General features: G+C 34.6%; 1 protein-coding gene across 2 annotated transcripts in view; it reads left to right on the plus strand.

Annotated features, from left to right (window-relative positions):
* Positions 1-2,882: 2,882 nt before the first annotated feature.
* Positions 2,883-27,605, plus strand: part of LOC105454093 (protein crumbs) — a 29,988-nt gene continuing 5,265 nt past the window's right edge. Inside the window, exons 1-12 of one of the 2 annotated variants that reach the window (XM_011696452.1) lie at positions 2,883-3,137; positions 19,743-20,113; positions 20,438-20,618; positions 21,468-21,641; positions 22,735-23,059; positions 23,246-23,706; positions 24,024-24,265; positions 24,390-24,615; positions 25,095-25,558; positions 25,784-26,055; positions 26,311-26,713; positions 27,083-27,559. In XM_011696452.1, coding sequence (XP_011694754.1) covers positions 3,113-3,137; positions 19,743-20,113; positions 20,438-20,618; positions 21,468-21,641; positions 22,735-23,059; positions 23,246-23,706; positions 24,024-24,265; positions 24,390-24,615; positions 25,095-25,558; positions 25,784-26,055; positions 26,311-26,713; positions 27,083-27,559 — 3,621 coding nt within the window. In that variant the 5' untranslated portion in view covers positions 2,883-3,112. The remainder of the gene's footprint in view (positions 3,138-19,742; positions 20,114-20,437; positions 20,619-21,467; positions 21,642-22,734; positions 23,060-23,245; positions 23,707-24,023; positions 24,266-24,389; positions 24,616-25,094; positions 25,559-25,783; positions 26,056-26,310; positions 26,714-27,082; positions 27,560-27,605) is intronic. The other variant, XM_011696453.1, reaches the window with a different exon arrangement.

A 27,605-nucleotide genomic window follows, 5' to 3' on the forward strand; every position in this document is an offset into this window, starting at 1 on the left:
TGTCTCTAGGCTAAAGATATAGTACATCGTGGTTCGCATTTGCAAAATATTAGTTATTTATAAAGTATATATCGTGTATATTAAATATATATTAGAAACCTATCAAAAAAAGTGTCGCAACCGATGTGTCCACGACTGTACGCATATCAAGTGCGCGTTCGGCAGCACACACAATGAATGCGTATTCGGCAGTACAAATATGCAGTGAGTGCGCGTTTAACAATAATACGCATAGTGTAATTAATAATAAGTGCGCGTTCGGCAGCATGGCACGTATATAGTAAGTGCGCGCGTTCGGCCAAAGCCCAATCGAGACGCACCGAATTCTCATCGAGCCTACATCCGTCAGTCAGAGCACAAAGTCTGCAAGGTCATCGAGACAGAGACGGAGATTGATTGCGGTTCGTCGAAGGATAAGCGAGATCCGAGGAAGGACGATCGTGAGCTGAGTACAACGTACGATAGGTAAGTGCCAATTAATAATATAATTATAATTAATAATTAGAGTGTTAAATTTCTCGCGCCCATATAAACAACCACTTGCCGGGGCTCGCGTTCGTGTTTGTTAATTAAAAACAAGATTGTTAAATTACTCACGCCTATATAAACGACCACGTGCCGGTTTTGCTAACGTCTTTGATAAATAATAATAAGATTGTTAAATTTCTCGCGCCTATCTAAACGACCACGTGTTGGGCTTTCAAACGTCTGTTATAATTAATAATTAGAGTGTTAAATTTCTCGCGCCCGTATAAACGACCACTTGCCGGAGCTCGCGTTCGTATTTTTCCTATCTTAAAATTGCCGTGTTACCTGCGTTGAAGCCTCTTTTCCCCAATGTTTAAAAATTCATATCTTCCAGAAAAATAAAGATATACACTTCTTTCTAGGCTCATCTTAAAGATGAATTATGTGGCTCTTTTTAAAAAATCGTGATTTTATTTAAAAAAATATAAAAAACCTAGGTCAACTCCTACATGGTCATTCTTCGATTTTGACCCAAGAAATTTCTCGGAAAAATTTTTATTGCAGAAATCGAAAAATATAAAAAATTGTCCGAAGTGAAATCAGTCATAGTCATTTTTCAGATCTTTCGATTTTTGGTTCAATAAAATTTTCGAAAAATTTTTATTGCAGAAATCGAAAAATATAAAAAATTGTCCGAAGTGAAATCAGTCATATTCATTTTTCAGATTTTTCGATTTTTGGTTCAATAAAATTTTCGAAAAATTTTTATTGCAGAAATCGAAAAATATAAAAAATTGTCCGAGGTGAAATCAGTCATAGTCATTTTTCAGATTTTTCGATTTTTGGTTCAATAAAATTTTCGAAAAATTTTTATTGCAGAAATCGAAAAATATAAAAAATCGACTTAGGTCAACTCCTACATGGTCATTCTTCGATTTTTGACATGAGAAAGTTTTATAAAAAATTTTTATTGCAGAAATCGAAAAATATAAAAAATCGACCTGTTGGTGTGGTGGTGAATGGTGGTGGTGGGTGGTGGTGGTGGGTGGTGGTGGTGGGTAGTGGTGCTGGGTGATGGTGGTGGATGTTGGTAAGTCAAAAAAAAATTGGTTAATTGGTTTTCTCGCTGCGCTTACTTCGCGTAAGCGGCTGTGACATTGCATTTTGACAGTTGTGTGTATTGACGTAAATTATTTAATTGTAATTTATTTTAAAATTGCCGTGTTACTTGCGTTGAAGCCTCTTTTCCCCAATGTTTAAAAATTCATATCTGCCAGAAAAATAAAGATATAGACTTCTTTCTGCAGGGCTCATCTTAAAGATGAATTATGTATTTTAGCTATTTTTTTTTAAATTGTGAAATTGCGTGACTTTTACGAATTTTCTGATAATGGTTGCTGATACATTAGTGTTCCTAAATTATACCGATACGATATAAGAATTCTTATGCTGGTTAGGTTAGGTATAATATGTATCTTTTATTAAAATCTTAGACAAATTTTTGTTAGAATGCCATTTATTTAAGACTTTGACTATATATTCAAATAATTCACATATTTTATTATAGTAACACCAAATAAAATTGATATAAAAATATCAACGGATAAAAACAATTAATTCTAAACAATAGCAATAAACATCTATGAAATTTAACTAACTAATTTTATAATATTATTAATGTTTTAAGTTAAAAAAATGTAATATATTTTTTGTTTAATAATTTTTTTAACTTATGACTGAAGAAAAAATGTTTAGAATTTTTTTCTTAATTTTATTATTTTTGTTAATTATAATATCGCTCTTTCTATTTAAAAAATTTGTATCTATTCTTCCTAAATCCGCTTATAATAAATATATATAAATTTGTTATCTTTGCCCAAAAAGAAATGATGAATTTGTATACGAACGAATTAATATACGATCTGCATGCTTTGTAAAATGTAACAGTGTATGTACAGTGACGTAAAATATTTTTACATCATTAGTTCATTAAATTTCTACTAAAAATTTAAAAGTAAGCATTAATATATTGCTAATAATTTTACTGAATTTATAATCATTAAATGTACGCGGACCTTAAAATCCTTATTTATAACAATAAAATATTTATTCGCGAATAAAGAAAGTTTGACATGAATGTAAATAAGATTTTTCTTTTCTTATATTTATACGATATCGGAAATTAAACTTGCACTACAATGAAATGGTGTCGCTTAAATATAGTTACAAAAATAATTTTTTTGTTTCTTTAATTCATACCTGGCGCGCAGGCAAACGGTAGGCAGGTAACCGTAGTCACCAGGTAACTCACACATCCATACTCGAGTGCAGTGTAGGAGAGGGGCCGAGGCAGGTTGAGCGTGGTGGCGGCGTTCTCCGCCGTCGTCGCGGCATCGGGCATCGGCTTGCAGTCTCGTTCGGCGGGCGTTCGTCGTCGGTCGAAGCTGGTGCGCGCGCGGGTGCGAAGGTAAAGAGTGCAGATCAGAAAAAAGAGCCTCCACCTTGGAGCGGGAAGTTTTTTTTTTTTTCACGGCGTGCGAAAAGTGCGAGCGGGAAAAATACAGGCAAAAGGATTAGGAGCAGGATGTTGAGTGCGTGAAAGGACGAGAAGGAGGAGCCGAAAAAAGATTCGTGGAGTCGGAAAATGCGGGCGCGTCACGTCGTGGCAGGTGAGTCAGGTCCCCCCCTGTACGTCCGCGGTTGCGGTCGCAGTCGCCATCGCTCCGTGCGAGCGTCGCGGGCCTCGACGGCGTCCAAACATGAAACCTTAGCGAAGAGGCACGAAATCATTTCGATCTGCATCGATCCGTGATCCTCAAATCCCAAAATGTTAAATTCTTCATCGAGAAACTAACGAATCAAGATGTATAAAAATTCATCAAATTGTGATTTATAGTGGATCCTGAATATAAACGTGAAAGCGATCTAGGACTTACGAGAGATCTTGAATCGAAGATAGAGTTATAGTGAATCAAGATAAATCGATATATATTATTACTGAAGAATCTCTATGGATATATTAGTTTGAGTACGTTTATGCAAAAAAATTTTCCCCATTAGCGAAAATTTTTTAGTAAAATTTTTCTTTATGAACTTTTAAGTAACAAAATAAAAAATCGTTTTAAGTTAAAAATATCAGTATTGAGGGCTATGCGATCGTTTTGCCAAGTGAATAGATTTGGGAATAAGGGACAATGACAGGTGGAAAAATTCACCCTCGAAATATTCTGTACCTAACCGTCTACCTGAGGTACTGTTATGAAAAAAGCATGTCGTTATACGCTCCAAGAGAATCTGGTATTTCGACTGTATTCAACAAAGTAACTTCAATCGACATTAATAACGATAGTTTATCGCATTGCAAATACGATAATAATTGAAAATAATAGAAAAATGCCAAAGATAAAATATCCGGAAAAATATAGATATGAAACAAGTATTTGTCTAAGGAAATAAAAAAATCAAAGCGTGAAAAATACAGAAAAAAGATTATAGAATTAAAGACTTGAACAAAACATAAAAAATTAAGAGAGGATTGATATAAAAATGTAATAGATACAAAAATAAAATTTTACTCCTTGTGAATTAGGTATTTTACTGTTTTGCGCATTTGTTCGACTAGCTTTATATATATATATATATATATATATATATATATATATGTATGTATATATATATGTATATATGTATATATATATGATATACCATTTGGATCCCTATAATGTTCTCTGTGAGTATGCGATAACGAGACAGAGCACGCTGAAATCTATTGAAATCTCCCGCAAGTGAGTTCAATACCAGATGCCAGAACAAGGAAAACTCTCCCTTCATAAATTGAATTTTTATTATACTGAGGCCTCTCTTCAATTGCGTAATGTTAATTTTTATAAAACTACTACATATAAATCTTAAATTTTATTAAAATTCATTGCGAGATATATTTTTTCGATTTTTATTGTTTGAAATTTATTTAATTTTTCACAATACAAAAGCATTTTTTAATCAAATTCTTCGGGCATTGTTGTTTAATAACTCGTTATTTGAAACATGTAAAGGAAATAATTTACATTTGTGTCACAAGGGAATTATAGCAGTGCCAAATGAGAGAATTATAACGTTGCGTGAATAATGGAATTTTCTAACGAGCGCGATAAACCAGTTGGACCTTCTCTTGCGTTGTATCGTACGTGACAATGAAAAATTCCGATTGCACGCGATGCGGTATTAATCGATATCGTTTGGTACAACGAATCTCGTGATGTATTATTCGCAAAAAGTAGAGCGATTCAACAGTCAAAAGCAGAAGTAGTTTAAGTCAGTAAATCACTTCCCAACCTAATCTTTATTTTTTTTAAACAGGTTATTCTACCTAATTCCGTCATTTATATCATTGTATGATAATAATTATTGCATAATATATATTCGATAATGATTGTTATTCTGCTGCAATATATTCGATTATTATTGATTACTTTTTTTTATTATTGATTACTATTATTCGATGATTATTGAACACATGTAATATGATACATATTACTATTGATAAATTTTGAATTATTGCTTAATTATTGAAATATTATGAGAAATGTGAGATTGCACGTGTATATGCGAAGTGTGAGGATAAAAATTTATGGAATCACTAACGATTCCAACTTTAACTAAATTGAAGAAACAAAGTAATTAAGCTCATCGACAATTTATACGCTATCTGATCTTTAGAAAAGTGACGTAGTCGTACCGATAAGAATCTTAATGACATTATTATTGATAGGAGAAGCGAATATCCTTACATTTGGCGTACCTAATTTTTTTTTGTTTCTTATTAGATTTAATTTTAGTATTCTAAACATTTAATCCACGAATTAAAATTATTTCTTCGCGCGTTTTATGATTTAATATCTCAAATCTTAAATTACATATAGTTTTTTTTTTACAAATATTAAATATGTTCTTAATTTACATTTGTAAAAGAAATGTAAATTCTCGAGGAATTTCCATGAAATTCGTTAGAATTTTTTATTTTAATAGGAATGCTGTTCTGAAAGAAACAAATACAGGTACACTATGCTAGGTTTCAATGCTCGGAATGCCTTATACCTGACAATTTTTTCGTGCCGTCGACAATGGAACGGCTATTTTCTTCAGTTAGAACTTCCATTTACAGATTAGAAGAAAAAGGAAGAATGTCCTTTTTCTGTAATAGATAAAATTTTTGCGGAGGCACGCGATTGTAAATGAGACGTTTTTCTCATTCTGGGAAGAATAAAAGTGGTCCGTGGAATAATTCATAGGTTCTCTGGTTATCTCCCTGTGAGCGAGCTTCCGCTTTTGTGCGCACCTTTCCGGTCACGTAAAAGCGCGCATTGACCGCGCAGGAGGAGGCGCTCTTTCGTAACGGTATAAACTTTTACCTCTTCGGGATCACCGGTGTGGATCAGTGACCGACCCGAGAGAGTCACTACGGTGACCCGTGAAATCATCGTTCTTGGACGACAATCATCGGAAAACGAGTATGCTAAATTACAGCAAAGATCAATTATCAACTCTCTTCGTGAGAGAGATAAATTATTTATTGTTTCATTATTATTTCACTGCATTTTGTAATTTTTATCATCCAATTTTGAAAATAGTAACACTTTTTATAATATTTACCTTGTACCGAGTAGATTATTTATATTTATTTAATAATTAACTTTATATTGTAAAAGCTTTCTTGAATTTCGAGAATATAATACATTTTTCTTAATTATTATATTACAAAAATCAAAAATATTATACATTTAATAACGCATTTATAATGTACCTTACGCGAGTGGATCTTTATGTTCTTTGGCTTCTCGTAGCAGACATCGTCCAACTTTCCAAAACTATAAAGGCCCGTCAGGCTCGGGAAAATGTCCTTTGTCCGCTCCATGAAAGATGTTTTAGACCGAGGCGACGACAAACGGCTTATCGGCCGAGGAATTTCTATGCACCTCGCGATCATGTCGTAGCTGAGCACTCTTTTCGTATGGAAATACGAAAGCTGACGTACGTTTAGATAAGCGACCACCTGTATAAAAAGTATCATCTCTGTGAGTCATCCCAATTTTTTGAACAATGTCGAGAAACTTATTGGAGCGAAGCAATATACTGCAGTTGATATCATTACGATTTGAAACATATAACTGCTAAATATTTACATAACAATATTGACGCATATCTATCTTGCCTAGAACATGTCCTAAGTATCGTCACTTAAATTAAAGAGTAAACGAACTTTTAATTACAGCATTATCGAATATAGATTATTTTTATTAATAATAATAATAATATAAATACATTTTCTAAATATATCTTTTAATGTAAATTATTTTCTATTAAGCAGTTGGTCGAGATATTAATTATATTTTTCTTTAAAGAACAAAAAATATAAAAAATACAATACTAAAATTTTTTGAAAATTCTAAAAGTATAATATTAATTATTAACTAATAAAAAAGTATTCTTTACATTTTCTTAATCGTAAGCTCACATTTTGTTATTGCATTTTAATTTAGTTCCTTTTTTGTACTGTAGAATAATTTTGTAATGTAAAATAATTTTATTACTAAGAATTTTATATGTTTTACAGATTCTTTGATACTTATATAAGGAAAAATTCTCCAAGCTTTTAAGATATTCAAAACTTTCAAGAACTTTCTGTTTTAAATGATATTTGAAGTAATTTCAAACTTTATAAGATACTGAATAGCAAACTTTCGAAAGAGGGCATCGAACGACCATTATTAGTCGTAGATGAAGTTACTAGGCATATTGTTGTACGCGACATGATATTGATAGCCATGATAGAAGAGGTCGATAGTTTCACGAACAGACATCGCGTCGTTTCCTCTCTGAAAAAGCATTTAACAGAACGTCATCTCGCGCGAGAGCGGAGGCGTGTACGCGTATGTGACGCAATTGTTCCACGTGTCGCCTGTCAATTTATATCGAGCACGCCAGCACTCGACGCGACGACGAGGCATCGCGAATAATTTCGTGGATAATTCGCTGCGGGCGCAAAATATTTCGAGTGTATTAAACTCGTTTCTGCCGCGGGCGTACTTGTCGCTCTATGTTTTTATTGCATTTCACACGTTTTTAAGAGGACCTTGCGGACAACGAGATGAGAGCTCTGAAAGCTTTTTACACGAGTTTGTATCATTCACGTCCGATAGAGAAACTTGATACGATTGATACGATAAAATATTTGATGTAGAATTTTTTTTTTCAATATGATACTATTGCAGCTTTTTTATAATAATTTAATAGTTATATGCAACATAATCTAATATAGGATAAAAGTATTTTCTTGAGCGATATTCTTCTATTGACAAACAAGTCAATGAATAATTTTGGAATTATTTAGATAAATTCTTTTTCCCTGTATATGATATGTATATGTATATATTTTCTCCTTTTATATACATACATTTCTTTAATTATGTTTACATTATTTTTTAATTTGTTGATACAGTAAACATCGAAAAATTTGAATAACTCAGATTTCTATAAAAGAAAAAAGGAGAATGTTTCTATTCGACTGATCGCGAAAGCGCGCTCGTGGGATGTCGCAGCGGAAAAACGCAGCGAATCGAACGAAAGTTGCATCCGCACGAGTGTGCACGATACCAGCGTTAAATTACAGAACCGGCTCAGCGTGGCGTAATATTACGCTCCGTTCACTCGCGCGAAATTCGAATGCGAAAAATAAATTCCGATGCGTCTTCCGGTTCGTCGGTAAATTCAAATAAAACGCGCGATTATTCCATACCTTACACCAGAAAACAATACTTTAATTGTTATCTAATATTTGTAAATGTTTGCGATTTCTGAGAAAATACATACATTTGCAAACTAGATATTATTTTTATACTTAAATATTATTTTTCGAATAACTTTTATAGCTAAAATAATTAATTACCATTATTTGAAACAAAACGATTTTTAGTTAATTCTCTAGGAAAACGTAACTTTAGAAAATAGATATTAAAAGATACACATACATATATATTATATATAGAAACAAAAAATGTTTGATTTTGCCGCGAAATGCTTTCTTGTATCTGGAAAATATATATGAAGAACAGGGCCTTGTGAAGACAGTTGTTAAAAGGGGCATATGGCTCTTGTGAATGGCGCCAGAACCCCTCGGGCTCAATAATTTCTGAAAGGAAGATATTTCACAGGTCCCAAGGACCTCACTTAAGTGCCCAATTTTGACAATTAGCAGACCTTCTTTAGGTCCCTAACTCGAATTTCATATACTTAAATTTTCGAGAACTACATTTCCCGCCAAGATAACACTATCAAAAGAGCATTGATTAGTTAACTTAGTCTTGTTATATTTGACGAATAAATTAACAAAAATTTAAAAGGATTTTTACTTCGTCGATTTCCATGAATTTATAAACACATTTTTGTATAAGAATTTGTTAGCTTCTATTATTTCCTTTAAATTATAGGAAATTAATGTATACATATAAAGAATATATATGTATATAATGTATATACTTTATACACAGAATGTTTGAAATTGTCGAACAAGTTTTTCTTTTCGTGACAGTAAGGTAACAGTATTTAAAAATAAAGCTATATCCTTTCCGCAAATATGTCGCATAACAGCTGAGTCATCGACAGCTAAGTGCAATCCGTGCACAATAATTCTTTCGTACTTTGACACGCAATGTGATGATTATTTCTGTTATATATGAAGTAAATTGGAAATATTTCTAAACATTTATAGCGTTGCTACGAGTCTTAAGATAAAATACTAGAAAAATAGGTAAAATTCCAAACCAAACGTTTTTTGCGTTTTTACTACTTTACACCTTTTCTTGAAAACTTATGCAAAAATAGATCAAGCGAGATTTAAAAAATAATATCCCTGTCAATACACAAATTATCGCAGGAACTTTATATTAAATCTCAGAAGTTTCCTTTTTGAAGAATCTCGAAGATCGACTTTGCCTTTAGAGAGTTTAAATGAAAATTAATTATGTGTTGTGATAGATAAACAAATAAAAAATTAAAATTATAGAGTAAGGTGGTAGAGTAAGGTGGAATTTCGAACCTAATACAATTCTGTATAACATAAGATATATTTGAATGTAATTTTCGAAATTCAAATTGTAAATAATTCCATTGTGTGGAGTTTAGTACTCTCTACATAACGAGATTATTTTCCAAATTTAAATCTCAAAAATTAGATCCAAATTTTTATGTCATACAGAATTGTACCATGTTCGAAATTGTGCCACCTTATCCTATCAAAGGCAGTATTTTTATTTATATGTATACATATAAATAAATGATAATCTTTTATTATTTAATTAATTGTAAAATATATTAATTATATAGAATTGATTTGCATCCTTTTATAAGCTGATTAATTGGTTAACTCCTGAAATTTCGCAAAGTTACTTTAGCGTCGTTCGGGGAGTATTGAACATAACATATAGTTATACAGTTTTTATGAATCGTAAAGTTGAAGTATAGCGCGGTGTTAAACATAAAAGAATCATCGACAATGTATACTTTTATTGATACACGACTTTATAATTTAAACTTCTTGAGTTTTACACACTGATCATGCTTTGAAATTAACATCATTGCTATAATATGCTTTTTTGCAAATTTCCGTAAAGGTCGCCGAATTTTTCTCGGAATAAAACAAAAAAATATTTGTCAGAAAATTCAATTAAAAAAAATTAAATATATTAAATGTATCATTTTGATTAATATAATAATTCAAAATATTTTCTTTTATATTCGATAGAGTATTTTTTAAATAATATATTTTACATATGCAAGAAAAATAAACTAGCTAAACAAACTTATAAAGATTTTATGAGAAGGAATTGTAAATATTAATTTTAATTTTTGAAGACTATTTAATTTATAATCGAAGAAACAAAGAAATTTCTAAATAATTTATCCTTTTTGACTTGCAAATTTACTTGCAAAATTTTCTTTACTTATCATATTAACTGTTTTAAATGTCTCAATTATTCAAATAGAGAAAAAAGAAAGAATACAATTTTCTAATGCCAAATGAGATATTTTCCGACGACTATAATGACCCTCTATTACGCGAGTCATTCACAGTATCGGAATACTTTCATAGCGCTTGTGCTATCATTGCGTCTACCGCTTAGGAGCGAACATGGATTTCCCGTAATCCCTCAGATATATAGGTACAATCCCGACGAAGGCGCAACTACGTAGTCTATATATGTGTGTGCGTGCATACATACATTTCCCGTCGATGTTACAAGCCGCCTCATAAAATTGCATAAAGTCAACGGCGATTGCGACTCGTCGCTGTCGTCCACTCGTTTATTTCTCCTCAACTCCAAGTTCTTCGTCAGTAATAACAAGTAAGTGGAATCGATCTTATCGAGATCGGGTACGAGTTGTGTTGATATTGCTCATCCTGCTTCGTCCTTACGGACCAATTCAAGAAAATAATTTTGCCCGGGATAGAAAGATAGGCAGCGATGATCAGGCAGGCGATTTATCGTTTTTGTTCGTACGTTAAGGTTGATGAGTGTCACGATCTAAAACAAAAGTCGTTATTCGCAGCGCACACCACCACGGGAATGTGAGGATTTCGAAAAAAGAAATACGCTCGGCCATGGAATGCCGCGGCGATTGTATGTACGTATGTCCGTTCCACATGAGCTCCCGATACGGCGCGGGCGAGGGCCGCGGAATCGCGTTTACGATCGCGGCACATATACATATGATAAGCGAAATCGCACCGCGCCGGTTCGCTAAATCGCGTTTCAGCGTTTCGTGCCAATTACGAAGATTCGCGAGGGGAGTATCTCGTTGGAAAGTTAGATCGACGTGAGATATTCGCAAGGAGGAAGCGAGATAAATGATGATTGATGGCGATAATAGAATATGCCGGGACCTAGGATCTGTAGGATTATAAAGGGTCCAGGAGCTGAAAGAGGGAAATAAATTCGTGGAATTGACCGCGGAATCTCTCCGAACAAAATAACAGAGAAAATTAATCTCAATTTATAATATTTTACCGGAACTAAAAGAAACTCTCTAAATTATCTATTCTAAAAAAGACTTCAACTGCAAATTATCACAGGGACGGAGACTTCCTTATGGAGGGTATGAAGCTTTCCACACCCAGAGATCTCGTGGTTGTGGAATTCGACACCCTGAATTTGGGGAATTTAAATAAATTTTTTTTTAAATAATTATTTAAATGAGCTAGTTCTTGCGTGATATCGGGACAAAATTAAAAGAAAAATATTCATGGCATATATGTAAAGAAAAAATATGAAAAGAAATTGAATATAGAAGTAGAAATATATTTGGACATACAACAGAAGAGATAAAATATTTGTGTTGTCCCCTCCTTCCCGCTTAGATGAGGTACATCCAGAAAATTCAAAAATCTCCGTCCCTGATCACATAAATTTGTACCTCGATGTTTCTTGTAATTTCTTGATTCATCAGAGGATAAATAGAAATTGTGAGAAAAGTAATAGACATTTGATGATGCAATTTGCGTTTCCGGTGGTGTAAACGTTAGTAAGGACCATCTCTGCTGAATAATCTCCTCCGGGAGATCGATTTTCCGAGAATTGTCAGCGGCTTGAATGGTTAAAGGATGACGAACACATCAACGTGCTAATTAACGTTGAATCCTGATAGCTCGGAATGTGAAAGGAGTCTCGACGCCCGAATTGACTTCCGTTTATTCCGGGTATCCTGCCCGCAGCTCGATGTATAACGGGCGCGATTCGCATCGAAAATAATACGTCTCGTCCGACCAGATCCGGTTTTGGCGAAGACGATTATGCATATTTAATACGATCGCAAATTTCGTCGCACGGATGTCGCGCAATATGTGGCTATATCGGGAATGCTGCCTCTTATCTCTCGCGACATTCATGAAACGCATTCATGTAATTCTGTATTATGCTATAGATAAAGGAGTTTACGGAAATTAGGTAACACTTATTATGGTAATCACATGATTATTTGCGTAACGGCGCACACGAACCAGAATGATTTTTCTTTCGGTAAAAATTTCAACTAATCGTGACTCTCAATTATCTCTTATTTTGTAAACGTCGCATCTTGAATTAAATTGCATAAAAAAGAATGTGTCAAATGTTCAACATTGCGATATTTATTAACTTATATCATATTAAATTAGTAAATTATCTGGAAAAGAGTAATGTCTTTAATTTACAATAATCTCTGTCGGAAGAATCTCGAAATTATTTTTTCTCATGCATTTATTTTGTATATTCAATAATTTCATTATTTATTTTCCATATATTTCCGATCAACGATAACAAAAATCCATTACAAAGTGAATAAGTAAAAAGTTCAGAAATTTCATGATGTCGTGGAAAGCCTCTTTTCTTCACTTTTAAAGCAGTCTTCTTTATTTTTCCACGAACCTTTTAAGTCTCTTTTAACCCTTTAGAATCTTTCAGCGAGATTGCAGCGTTACACCTAAACACAAAATGTAGACGGCTCCTCTTACGCTTACGACGCTTGAAACGAAAAACGGTTAACGGCGGTTTCGTCTGGCCATCAGGTAACAACGCAGCGTTGTAATACGCCTCTCTTCCTACACGACTGTGTGCATGTGCACGTGCGTTGTTCAAGGCACGCACCTGAGCGTGAAGCGAGGGATTCGCGTTGATGCACCGATGTGGCTTCCAACTCACTACGTTTACCTCATCCAGTATATATTTTGATAACTATGAAGTAAAATGTTTTATTAACTATACAAGAGTTTAAACAATAGGTATTAAGTGTAGATTATTAAGCCATAAAACTAAAACTGGAATAATTTTAATGTAATTTTTTCTTTCATTCTTTACAAAAGAAATTGCAAAGGTATATTCAATTTAGAAAACTCAAGATAATAATTACATACAGGATTTTTTGTATTAAGTTTATATTTGTAAAATTATTACAATTATACGTATTGTTAAATTTAAGAAAATTTTAGTAACATACGATCGGTGATTGTTGATGAAATGAAGAAGAGGAGATAGATGTGACATAAAAATGCGTCTCTAGGGCGCGGTATATATCGGTCTAAACTCTAATGCACTCTCGTCGGCCTTTGAGAGTCGCATGTCGTCGATCTAATCATCGAACTTTCGAGCTGCGGAGATTGCGCTTCCGCGATAATTGCACCCGGGTAATTAAATCAGGCGGTTTATCTTTTTTTTTTGTTACTTGGCGAGAAAGCTTCTGGCCGGACTCGTTCTACGACGTTGGCGAGTGGAACGCGATATTACAATGAGATTTAAAGGCGATCGATATTCCGTGCGTCAAACATACGGGTCGCGCGACTACTTACCCCGGAGATTCTGCAATCGAGAACCTCGGGCCTAAAATCGAAGGAAATCCCAACGTTTAAAATTAAGTGTGCAGTGTGCGTAATGAAACGTAAATATATAATGAAGGAAGAATCAGGGAAAGTAATAAGAAAGCGGGATAACAAAGGGTGATAAAGAAAGGGTCAAGTCATGTGGATGTGCATCCACTCCGTATGCAAAATATGTGGGAAAGCAAGAGGGAGGCGTTAGCGTTTCTAAGGCGGAACACTGTATTCACCGTCGTCAGCAGAATGCAATTCTGTTGTGCTGTTATCCGTCATTATGCGCCAGGTTGCGGTACTCTCGCTCGTTGCATCCTGCTGCTTTTCTATCGCAATTCCTCAGCCTCGCGTTCGAGAAAAACGTTAAAATTATATTAAAGAAAACATAATAAATATATCGATTGTATCGGCATAAAAAAGTAATATTTTTTCTCCTTTTGGAAATTTTTCTATTAAACATATTAAACATATTTTTATATCGTGCAATTTTAAATATATTAATAATATCGTATTTATAATATCAATTTATATTTGTAATATTAATATCCGTGTGTGCGTTTAAATATATTCTTTCTTCTTATTTCTTCCGAAAATTCAGATTTTCTGGCTATGCATCGCTAGATGTACAACAATTGCGCTAGTTTAATAGAGGCGTCGATGGCTTTTAATAATGCAGACGTAGAAAGTTTGTCGACGTGGTTCCCTCCTCTCAGGTCTGTTGTTAGTTAACTGCAGCCTGCATCGCGATGCACACTATCGTGAATAATTCCCGTAGACGGCGCGCGACGTATATGCGCCGTCATCTCTTTGCCTCTCGCTTCTCACGGGAAAAGCTGATTTCTTACAATACAGAGATTAAGCCTACCCACCTTGGAAATTAGCTTCCACGCGTGCGGGACCAATAGTCAGATACTCTCATTTTCGCAAATAACAAGAAAAAATTGTGTTACGTCTCTTAAATTATATAATAATTCTAATTTACAATGTACTGATCAACTTTCAATGTAGGTACACATTTTACATACATTGATATAAAATTGTTAGAGTTCACAAATTACATATGAATTATATAATTCTTTTTATTCTAATTTATGAAGGTACGCACACAGCGATACATTATTAATAACTTGACATTAATAATAATTTGAGAATGCTTGACATAAATAAGAACTATGAGAAAATATTTCCATCACTTGGAGAATCAAAGCCTTGTCATAATGATGCCAGTGGCTATATTTCGCAATAGACAAAGGAACCTCCTTATTCGCGTCCGTCGCGTATAACGCGATCGTTGAATTCCCACGTGTCAGTGAACCGAAAGCTCGGCAACACGAACTCGGCCATAGCCACGTGCAATAGTTCTGTTCTAGTTGCAGTTCCATTTGTCTCTCCTTTCTTTCCCCCGAGATCGATACTCATTTCTGCGTGTATAGAACGTTTTATCAAGAACACTTCATTAAATATTATCCAAAGAAATTATTTCATGGAAATTATTACTCTCTCTTAATTTAATATCTACCAGTATTTACATTTATTCCACCAGTATTACATTTATAATTCAAAACTTTTATTTCCAATATTCCAATATTTCGTTTACGTAAAGAACTGCTGAAGAAATTATGTTTATGTAGATTGCCTTCTAATTAAATTATAAAAATTGCCGTAAATTATCAGAAATTAATTTATTACGTACCTCAAGCGAATTATCGTATTTCAGCGAGGGGGAAATGGTCCATAGAGATTTCCTTCCTCAGCCTCATCCTCGGCGTCTCCGTACAGCTTTGTAAAAACAACCGCACCGAATCGTTCACCGTACGACTTTATAGCACACTCCAGAACTTGTTGGTATTCACCTACGAAAGTACTGAGTTATACGACTCGACTGACTCACAATTGCCACGCCTTCGTCGACCCGAGGCATAATACTCTTTGTTGCATCGCGCGGGAAACGTCGCATTTCGAGACAGCGTGTCGTGTTCTATCAAAGTCTTGATTAGGCTAAATTAAAAAGTGGAACGACCGGCTCAAGTAATACATCAATCGGTATTTTTATGAATATCACGATGAATATCAATATATGTATGTTACTTAAAATGTTTACAATGCATTTTACATTAAGTTTAATCGCACCATACGGTGTTCAACAAAATAATAAAGAATCTTCTCGACTTTGCATATTCTAACTGAAAGAGTGACGAAGAGACAAGCTATTTATTCGAAGAGAAAGTGGACTACGCTCTGTGTTAGGGAGAGCATATCGTATCTTCATGAAAAATTCTGTCGACCAAAAGGCGTGACTTACGATTACGTTACGCATTTTCGTGCGCAAAAATTGTTTATCTACGAATATGCACAAATACTTCTGAGATTGAGAAATTCGTAAACATTCTCATGGGAAAAGCTAATTTCTTACAAGACAGAGATTAAACATATCTACCTCGAAAATTAGCTTCCACGTGTGCGGGACCAATAGTCAGATACTCTCATTTTCACAAATTACATATGCGAAACATAAAGTTTTAGTTAAGATTTATGTTCTTACTAATTTATGTGGCATTATTATTTTGTAATGATTAATATGGAAATTCGGATAATACATTATAGCGTATATCTATATATATTTTATTTGTTGTTATTCTATAAATTTGAGAAAGCAGAATTTACACAACCAAAACGCTTAATACGCTATTACTTGCAGTAATTAATAGGAAGCAAAAAGATATCTCTTTCAATTTTGAACTTATTCTTTAGAAAGTACAGCTTAAAAAATTATGTATATACGTTATTATATGTATGTCAGTTAACAGTGTTTGAATTGCAGGGATAATATATGGACCTTCGCTTTACTGACCCATTAATTGCAGTAGTGAGAAAATCTTTTACGCCGTTCCGCATCTTTTAATCTAAAGGACACGTGCAATTAAATTGCTCGCTCTACAAACTCGTTAGACGACATAATACCAGCTCATTGAGTGCAAAACTACCGAACCTAACTGTCGAGATTGAACCGATATCAAGTATTTTTTCCAGACGTGGATGAAGAAGAAACTGGTAGCAAATTAACCGACAATTCAATGACATTATAGTCGACTAACGGATTAATCATTCTATTTTCATTGTACATGTATATGGATGTATATCTTTTCTGAATATTCTTAAAGTACATGCGGCACACTTTCCCAGACGATTGCGGTCGTCTCGCAGGTGTCCCGTAAGGATGCATCCACGATATCCTTACGGATGATGTATGCAAGCTGTTATGCTTTCTAACGGCAATTCGCCAAATCGTTCCGAGTGGACTACATTAGTAGCGCGATTCGTCATGAACGCGATACGTCCAATCGGGACCCGTATTTTCGGTTCCCCACGGTGATTCCCGATCCGCGACGAAAGCCATTACGTTATTTCCACGGCTTTCTACCGTTTGACGGTATCTCAGATCGTCAATCGCATTAAACGAAAATAGGGTAATGAGACTAACGGATTAATCATTTCATTTCCAACTGCTGAGCGCGCGGTTCATGCTTGGCGACGTTCAGCCGAGTAATTGTGCACGGGAAAATTGACAATCGTCAACTGCCTTTGTCTTTTTTTCCAAAAACGATAACATCGAATTTACAGAGGCAGTGATCTACGAAAGATTCATTTGAATAATCATAAATCAATTTTTAAATTTATGAAATAAGTATAATAATTATACGAAAGAATTTTTTAGACGGTGGATCTTAAAATGGTGGAATTTATGAAATAATTTATTTATGATATTATAGCTTCTAATTCTACAACTCTGTGAATTTTGGATTTTTTCCCGTGATCATGATAGATTTCCAATGGGAGTCGCAAATCTACAATTTCTCGGATCTACATAATTATCCGCAATCCCAACACAACGGACGCGTCATCGTTTGTCCCATGCAGGAAGATTGGCTTCCGGCAGTCCCGTCATCGAAGCAGCTCCGATTATGGGTCTCCGTTTATGTTACACGTATTACGTATTTCGCATGCAGGACACGCGGATGCGTGAGTTCCTCGAACGTGTCGCGTGCCCGTACATCGCGGAAAAATTCGCTCAAGATGTGACAATCAATTGATATTTGCCGAAATTCTTAAGCTAATAATACAATACATCTTTTCGAGTATCTATCTTATCTCGATTAAATTCTGTTTCAGTCAAAATTTTACTGCACTATACAGCGCACTATGCAGAGTGCACTATATAGCGAGTAAGATCGATAGTAGCCGATAAATAATGCATGACTCCCATTCGCACGCGGCGTTCTAAGGTTGTACTCGCGAGATGACGACTGGCTGTCCTCTTCGGAGGAAAGGAGATCACGCTCACGCGGCATGGTGGAAATCTCTTGCACCTTCTTTCACGAGAATAAAAATAAACGTAACCCTAGTAGTGAGAATCCGAGTGTTTGCGACATCCGACATTTACGGCGAACGGATGCTCTTAAGATTTAAATCCTGAATTAACAGAAAGGATTCACGAAAATTGTACTATCAAGGATTTACGTAATTTTAATAGAATTTTTATGGAATCATCATCAAAGATACATGATCATTTTAGAGTCAAGATTCTACAGAATATATAATATAAGATTTTTTTATATCAAGGATCTATGAAATGCATTATTTACAAGAACGTAGATATTCATAATCAAGAATCAATGATATCGCGTGGACCAAGGTTCCACATATGTAAATTATGCACATGAATGAACATACGAACGAGTCCTTTCTCACGCATAAGCGCTCATGACAAAATCATAGTTCATCCTTGGAGATAATGGCACGCAGAGAGAGGCGTTATGTAACACGACGTGTATGCTCGTAGTGATAAATCGCGCTTTTCTCGTGAGTAATCTCACTCGCGAGTACTGAGCCCGTTCCGGAGAATGACTTGAGTAAGGTTTATCGACCAATAACAAAGATTAAAAATTAAAAGAATTTAAAATGTATATTTTATTTAATCAAATTTAAATTAAATGAAATTAATATATTAAACAAATTAAAAAGTATACATAAAACTGATCAAAATTATTCTTTATTCTATTTAATTTTATTTTATTCTTAATATATTATTAAAACGTTAGCTGAAACGAAAGCTAATGTTATAAAAACGTTGAAACGCTTGTCCACCAATTATCGAATGCGTTACAAGCGACAAAAGATTAAACGCTCTCATTGATAATGCATATGTCAGCCCCTTGTGACATATTGCGGCCGTAACTGATAATGAAAATTAATGTGGACTCGTAAGGTATAGACTCTTTTTCCTTTTTTTATTCTCTCTTTTTCTGTCTCTCTCTCTTTTTAATTCGCTTCATCTGATTAGAAGATTAGGAAAAATTCTGAGATTACGAGCAAGCAGCATGGGCGATACAAAAAAATTTGGTCTCATACATGAATATCGTGAGAAAATACTTAGGTTGAAAAGAAGCAAAAACTCAAAATTATATAGAGAACAACTTTATAAATTTTGTATATAAATTCTACTAACAATAAGTGTCGATTTTTTATTAATGAATTTATAATTACAATTCAAAGAAACTTTATTATTTATAAATATAAATTTATAAACATAAATTTAATAGACATGTTATAACAATAATTGGCTTCAGAATTTTTTTTAACAATTTTTTTATTAAGATATTGAAATTAAAATATTCTTTCCTACATTGTATATTTGTAATATTTCAAGAATTAAGAATCTATATTCGGGATGACCATATTAATCAGGAATGATGAACCGTATACCTAAAATTTATGATCCATAAAATTCATGAGAACTGTGAAAATTGTAACATTAAATGAACATTATTGCCAGCCTCTGAATACGTTTTATCAAACGGATGTCTTTCCTCTGTTGTAGTCCTGGCCACTCTGTTGGCTATTACTCAGGAAGCTCCCCAGAATCTGAAACATCAAAATTACAAGCCTCCTCCTCGCGAGGCTTACTTCGACGGCTCAGCGTTCCTGAAATTGAGCTCCTTCGTATCGGTGCACCGTCACAGTGGTCTCAGCTTCCGTACGTGCGATCCCGGTCGACTGTTCCTACAGAAGTACGATGACAATTCGATCAGTCTCGAGGTGACACCCGAGGGACTGCTCTTTGTAGCTGTGGTCGATCAGCAGAGGTATCGAGCCAGACTGAACGCCAGACTGCTCAACAACGTCTGGCATAACGTCAATCTACTATTTAGGCTCGGTAATCTCACCTTAAATGCCGCAGGGCATACCCAGGTAAATTATGATTATAAGTACATAAATTTATATGTAACAGATGTATTTAAAAATGTTATACAGAATTAAATTTTTAATTTAATACAATATATCGAAAATACAATAATACCATATGTATTTCAATTGCCTTAGGTATTTTTAAATAGATTTTATAAACCGCTTGTTAAAGAAATTCAGTTCGTTTAGATATTTATAAAAATAAGCACATTAACTTAATTTGAAATCTTTATGGCAAAAAGATCAGCTAGTATGTGATAAACCAATCTTAATTTTTGTGAGCAATAGATATATAAGAGATATAGAAGTATAAGAAACTTTTTTTAGGTGGTTGCAAATGCAACTTACAATTCCGCCATTCTAACGCTTCCTGACTACGACGCGAACAGTTCGCTCATAGTCGGCGAAGGATTTAGAGGTTGTATTCTGCAAGGACCCGGGATCCTCTTTAACGACACCGCCAATAACGGGGCCGTTTTTGGGCCCTGTCCATTGGATACCAAAGCATGTAAGAAATCCCATTCTTTTACTAGAATAATTTTTTCCCTAAGTTTATCGTAGAGTATTCTTGCACCGAAGCGTTGAGTAATCACACACGAGTGATATGCTAGATCGATAGCGTAGTTGCTATACAAGTAAGTAGGCCGGAGTTACAATTAGTAAGTCATCGGGTGATAACGTTGCAACGATAGATCGATATCGCAAACATTCATAGATGAGCGGTTAAGCAATTATCGAGTGACAACAGCAGGCTAGATCACGATATTCGATATAAAAATAATAACACGATATAAAAATCTCGAAACAAACAAGTGAGAAAGTCACAAGGATTTTCGGAAATTTTTCTTTTAACTTTGAATTAAATTAATTTTTTCATTTTATCATAATAAAATATTTCTTTTATTACATTGGATTATATTTTAAAAATAGTAATTATATTTGTAATTATTAAATGCGGCATGTATTTTTGTTTAACAAAATTATTACACACCGTCATCCGTGTTGGCTCGCATACGGCCTAATATATGTTTGATATATTCTAGTGAGCCTAATATGTATCTAAATTGTTTTTATTTTTTTTAGTTTTGTCTCAGAATTAAAAACAAAAAGAATTTTGCTCCAACATATTTTTTTATCGTTTTCCCCTTCCTTTAAGAACAGATTTATCGTGATATTTTTTTCTGCAAATCTTTTGCAGCATCATTTTTATAGCAAAACTAGATTACAATAAGGGAGAAGAAAATAGAAGAGACAAGAGAGAAAGAAAAATATTTCAAACGTAGAGTTTGCACGTGTTTTTTTCTGAGTAAAGAGCACACATTGCATGCGAATTTTGTGAAAAAGAAAAAATTTTCAGGTGGAACGAGCGGCCTCGGGGGTGGCACAGGGGCACCTGCCGCCACGGTGCCCACTATGGATTTCTGCCACCACGAGCCATGCATGATGCATGGTAAATGCGTGTCACGGCAGGATCGCTACGAATGCCACTGCTACGCCCGATACTCCGGCAACAACTGCCAGATTGACAATGGTAGACCTCGTCGATATCTTGAATACGCGGGGTTTACGGTATATGTGGGGCAAACGGATTCATACCCGACGCGCGCGTTAAACGGCATTGTTACGTCATGTAATTACGCCGTGACGAGAAGATATCCTGCCGTAGATTTGTTCTCAATTTCGTCAAAATATTGCAAAATTTAAATTTAAATATAAATAAAAAGTTTTATGTTTACGGATTAAAGCATAAATTGAGAGTTAAATTATGAACGAAATCAGAAGATAAATTTTTTTTAAGTACAATTTAACAAAATTGTATTTTCCAAACTTTATATAACTCTGTATAATACATCGCAGAACAATATGAGAAATTGAAGAATTCAATAAAATTTTAAAGAATAATTTTTTATACATTTTTGCAGTATTAGAATATTTAATATTAATGTATTTTTCCTTGTAAGAGATTAGAATCTAATATAATTACATTGCTGCTATAGATTGGATATGAACTCTGTATTGTCTTTCTCTATTATTTTTCGCAAATATTAAACGTAGATAATATCTGTTCTGCTTTGCAGCAGTCTGTAGAAACTTATAGAAATGCTTTTTTCTTCACATTTAGACATTTGCTTCAAAATCATGCTTGCTTAATTACTTTAGATAAGTGTTGTTTTGTCGTTTTTTTTATCTTTAAACGACACTATCTTTCAAGAAAATTGCTTCGAAGTTAAGCAAAATAAATTACTTTGCGAATAATTGCGTGGTTAAACCTGCCAATATTATTACATGTATAAAAGACAAACGCTGAAAACTGCATTCTACTCAAACTAAATATAGAATATGCTTACCATATTTATTTCTAATACTTTTATTTTTTCCTTTGTCTACATTTAATAATTTTGTTAGTAATTAATTATATATAATTTTTAAATTTATAATAATGTGCTTACATTTTATTATTAAAGTTATAATTATAAATATTATAAATATAATTAAAAAAGGGACCCTTCATTTCTGCATGCAGTTAATCAATGCCATTGCAATTAATATTGCCGAATAATTTTCTGTCGCATTTTTTGTTTCTTTAAGAAAATATTTTTAGTAAGAGCGAATTATTTTTTTAGGCCCACCCTGTCAGAGCGGACCTTGCCGCAACGGTGGTATCTGTAGTGAAGATGCGCGCGGTGACTTCAGTTGTAGCTGTAAACCCGGTTTTACTGGCAGCTTTTGCGAATCTCAACTGGGAGTACGATTGTGCGAACAAAATCCGTGTAGAAACGATGGCATTTGTATGTTAACGGACAGCGAGTACAAGTGCCAGTGTCAGGCTGGTTGGACTGGAAAGAACTGCGAAATTAATATCAACGAATGCGTTTCGAATCCATGCAAGAACGGCGGCATCTGCATCGATGGGCTCAATAATTATACATGCAGATGTGACAGTACCGGGTAGGTTTTTTTTTTTTACTCAAATTAGACTTTAAATTACAGTCTGTATGGTTTCACATCTTCGGCGTCTTTCAGTTTGCTATTTTACTACATCAATTTTTATGTTCGCGAAAAAGTAATGCTGTATAAATTCTTAGATTTTTCCATTTACGGTACATTTTAAACGCTTTTTTTATTTCTTCTCAGCTATGAGGGCATCAATTGTGACGTAGACATCGATGAGTGTCAGGCGAATCCGTGCCTGAATAGCGGTACATGCTATGATAATTACGGCGGCTATGTCTGCCACTGTCCAGACGGCTTCGACGGTCAGAATTGCGAGCTCAATCTGAACGAGTGCTTATCCAATCCCTGCGCCAACGGCGGTGAGTGCGTCGACGACGTAGGCACTTATCACTGCGAGTGCCTCCCAGGATTCACGGGTCCTCATTGCCAATTGAGGGGCCTCTGCGAGAACGCGGCTTGTCCGCCTAACAGCATCTGCGTGGAGGATGTCCATGGACCTCAATGTGTCTGCAAACCTGGTTTTATGGGTAATCCGCCTAATTGCACTGTCAACTATTGCGCCAGCAATCCCTGCGCCAATGGTGGCACATGTACCAGCGGCAAGGATGGCTTCAATTGCACTTGCTTGCCCGAATGGAAAGGTAAAAATTAATCACGATTAAAATTAATAACATTTGTCAGCTCCGATGATACGAAATTATCCTAACATTGACATCTTTACGTCAGAAGTAGTTTATTTGATACGAGCTTTTTTTCTCAATAAATCATTTTTCAGTTTCTATAATTATTTTAATTATTGTGTTTTTCGCAAATTTGTCTGTTTCTTCTGTGAAGCAAGTTCAATTTCCAGTCATAATTTACCGTAAATTATTTTTAATTATTTTTAATACGATTTACGATAATGTCGAATTTTTGATACGCTTAAAATTTTTTATGAAAGAGACTGATATTTTTGCAGGGAAGAACTGCCAAATTGATGTAGATGAGTGCCTGTCACAGCCATGCCAGAATGGCGGTACCTGTATCGATCATGTCAATGGATACACTTGCAACTGCACTAAAGACTTCGTGGGTGATAATTGCGAACAGCAATACGATGCATGCATCGTAAATCCTTGTCAGAACAATGGTACCTGTGCGCTGTCGTCAAAATCAAACAGAGAATTCGTTTGCAATTGTACGCACGGGTTTGAGGGCAAGGTATTGTAATTATATATTTTTTTACTTATAAAATATACAGATTTTATTATATTTGATTTTAAGCGAGATTTTTATGTCAAAATGTGAAATATATTTAAATAAATTTAACTGAATATGTTTCAAGATATGCGACGTGAATATCGACGATTGTATAGGCGTGGTATGCCCAAATGACAAGATTTGCGTTGATGGTATCGCCGGTTACGAATGCAAATGCCGCGAGGGCTACAGAGGTTCTAATTGCACGCTGATTGTAGATCACTGTGCAGCAAAACCGTGCGATAACAATAGTACTTGCATCGATCATGGCGAGCACGGCTTCGAATGCAAGTGTAAAAAAGGCTTTCAAGGTAAGTATTACCGAATTAAACAATATAATGATTTGCAAAGAATTTTGAAAATTTTAAAGAATTATTTCAAAATGTATAATTTCTAGTGATTATTTTCATTATTTCTAATAATTATTTTCATCTTAAAATTTAAAATTTAACTAAAATTTATTATTTTTTATGATTTAATTTAATGTAATTTACATTGTTTTTATCTTATTTTGAAAGACAGAATAGCAATTTAAATTATTCTGGCCTCTTTCAATTACTTTCGCATAATTACATTTTTTAATTTAATTATAATTTAGTGCTATATTAATTTAATTCTATAGTTTTATCTTTTCGCATTAGAATTCACATTAGAACTTTAGAGATATGCATACACATTTATTGGAAAAAGAAACTTTTATAACTTGTTCGTATTATGAGATAGAACAATATTTTAGAGACTTTCTTTTGTATATAAAAATTGAATCGCAATTATTAAATATTCTCTACAGGTCAGTATTGCGATCTCGATATTAATGAGTGTGAGGTGCACGGTAATTCCTTGTGCAACAACGGGATCTGCGTCAATAAGAAGGGTAGCTACGATTGTTTCTGCCGGCCGGGCTTTTCCGGCAATCATTGCGATATCGACATCGATGAATGTCTTATCGGTCCATGCAAGAATAATGCAACATGCATCGATAGTATTAACATGTTCCAATGTTTATGCCAACCCGGTTACACCGGCAAGACTTGCGAGATAGACGTGAACGAATGCGATAGTAACCCGTGTCACAACGGAGCGCAATGCGTGAACGGTATAGCTTCGTATACATGCGTATGCCCGGCGGGTTTTCTCGGTGATAATTGCGAGATCAACGTCGACGAGTGCGAATCATCACCCTGCATGAATCAAGGAAAATGCATCGATGGTGTAAACGGTTACACCTGTGACTGTAGCGATACTGGTTTTGAGGTAGAGTTTGTTATATTATCGTGAAATTGTATATGAAAAAATTTTTGATTATAAATAATATTTTTTTTAGTCACTGCTTCTAATTATATTTAATTCAAAATATTTTAATTTATTTTTACATATATAATTTAAATAAAAATTTAAAGTAAGAGTTTTATTTTATATATATGCTTATATTCAATTATTTAATTATACTCGAAAATTTTCTTAATTTTGATTTTTAAGGGTCCGCACTGTGAGAATAATATCGACGAATGTCTGTCGCGGCCGTGTGTAAATGATGGATTGTGTTTGGACGAAATCAAGAGTTACAAATGCCAGTGCTATACGGGCTATACTGGTAAGAACTGCGAAATAGATATAAACGAGTGCGAGAGTTCGCCCTGTCAATACAATGGCACTTGCCTCGAGCGGTCGAACAAAGACCTTTACAAGAGCGAAGCCCTGAATTTACCTGCGATTTTCACTCAGGAATTCAGTTACGCCAATGCCAGCGGGTGAGTCTTTAAATGAATAATCTTTCAACCCTCCTATTCCTGATTTTCCTCACTTTTCTAAAAATTTGGATATATATCGTTTTCTTCATTTTTTTTATTAATTCGTCATAAATTTTAAATATAATAGAATTTTACATCAAAATTTTATTCAGAAATTCCACGTAAAATGCATAAAGAAGATGACTTGAAATTTGTTGATTCAGAATACCTCTTACATTTTTCATCTAATATTATAAGTTCTTGAAATCTCGATAGGTACGAGTGTCTCTGCGTGCAAGGTGTCACTGGCAAGAATTGTGAGGTGAACATCAACGAATGTGAGAGCAATCCCTGCGGTCCAGGTACCTGCATGGATCGTATCGGCGGCTACACTTGCGAGTGTGACGAAGGCTATGAAGGAGATCACTGCCAACACGAAATTGACGAGTGTAAGAGATACACTCCCTGTAAACATGGAGTGTGTATCGACGGTAAAGCTGACTATTTTTGCACCTGCGAACCGGAGTACGGTGGTAAAAATTGTTCGGTGAAGCTGATGGGCTGTCAAGGAAATGCCTGCCAGAATGGCGGCACTTGTTGGCCCTATCTAGTCGATGAGACCATCCACAAGTTCAACTGCACCTGTCCTAATGGTTATCACGGCGAAGTGTGCGATTATGTGAGTGTTTAACAACATTTTTGAAATATTTTTTAACTAACATAAAATTTTGAATGATCAAAAGCACTCGGTGTTTTACGTACAAAAATACATCGCTTAATTGCATTCGTTAAACAACAAAATTTACCTTTTCTTATCATACTTGAGCAAATTTCTAATAATTAACAATCGTTAGTCATTGAAAACAAAAAGTATTTATCATTCACTTTTAATCACGCTTTATCGCACTCTCGTTAACTCTTTCCGAAGCGCTTCTGGCGGAAGAAGGTGCGTAATATAAATAAACGTAATAAAATAAACGTGTTTCGCTCGTATAAACAATTTGATGAACAAACATCTTAAGAATATTATTATTCGACAAATTCACAGGTGACGACAATGTCTCTAAGCGGCAGCTCGTACGTTCTGGTGAACACCACGCGCGACGAGGGCTATGATATCCAATTTCGGTTTAGAACTACCTTACCGAATGGTCTTCTAGCGATCGGTAGGGGTGTGACCATTTATATTCTCCAGCTGGTGAACGGCAAACTCAATATACTTTCTAGTATATTGAATAAATGGGATGGAGTCTTCGTCGGTAGTGGACTCAACGATTCCAATTGGCAGAAGGCCTTCGTGGCGATCAACGCGACTCATCTCGTTCTTTCGGCCAACGAGGAACAAACCATCTACCCTATCAGTCCCAACGAAGGCTCTAATTCATCGAATCACACGTCTTTCCCTACGACTTTTGTGGGCGGGAGTATCATTAGCTCTCTGAGTTTCCTGAGAAGATTGTCTCGCTTGCCTTCGTTCACATATTTTATCGGCTGCATGGAAGACGTTGTCATCAATGGCGAATGGGTACGTCGATCTGTTGTTAATCTCGATATACTTTGTTTTACTTTGA

This window comes from Wasmannia auropunctata, unplaced genomic scaffold (assembly GCF_000956235.1).
Source record: "Wasmannia auropunctata unplaced genomic scaffold, wasmannia.A_1.0 LD335988.1, whole genome shotgun sequence".
Taxonomy (NCBI): domain Eukaryota; kingdom Metazoa; phylum Arthropoda; class Insecta; order Hymenoptera; family Formicidae; genus Wasmannia; species Wasmannia auropunctata.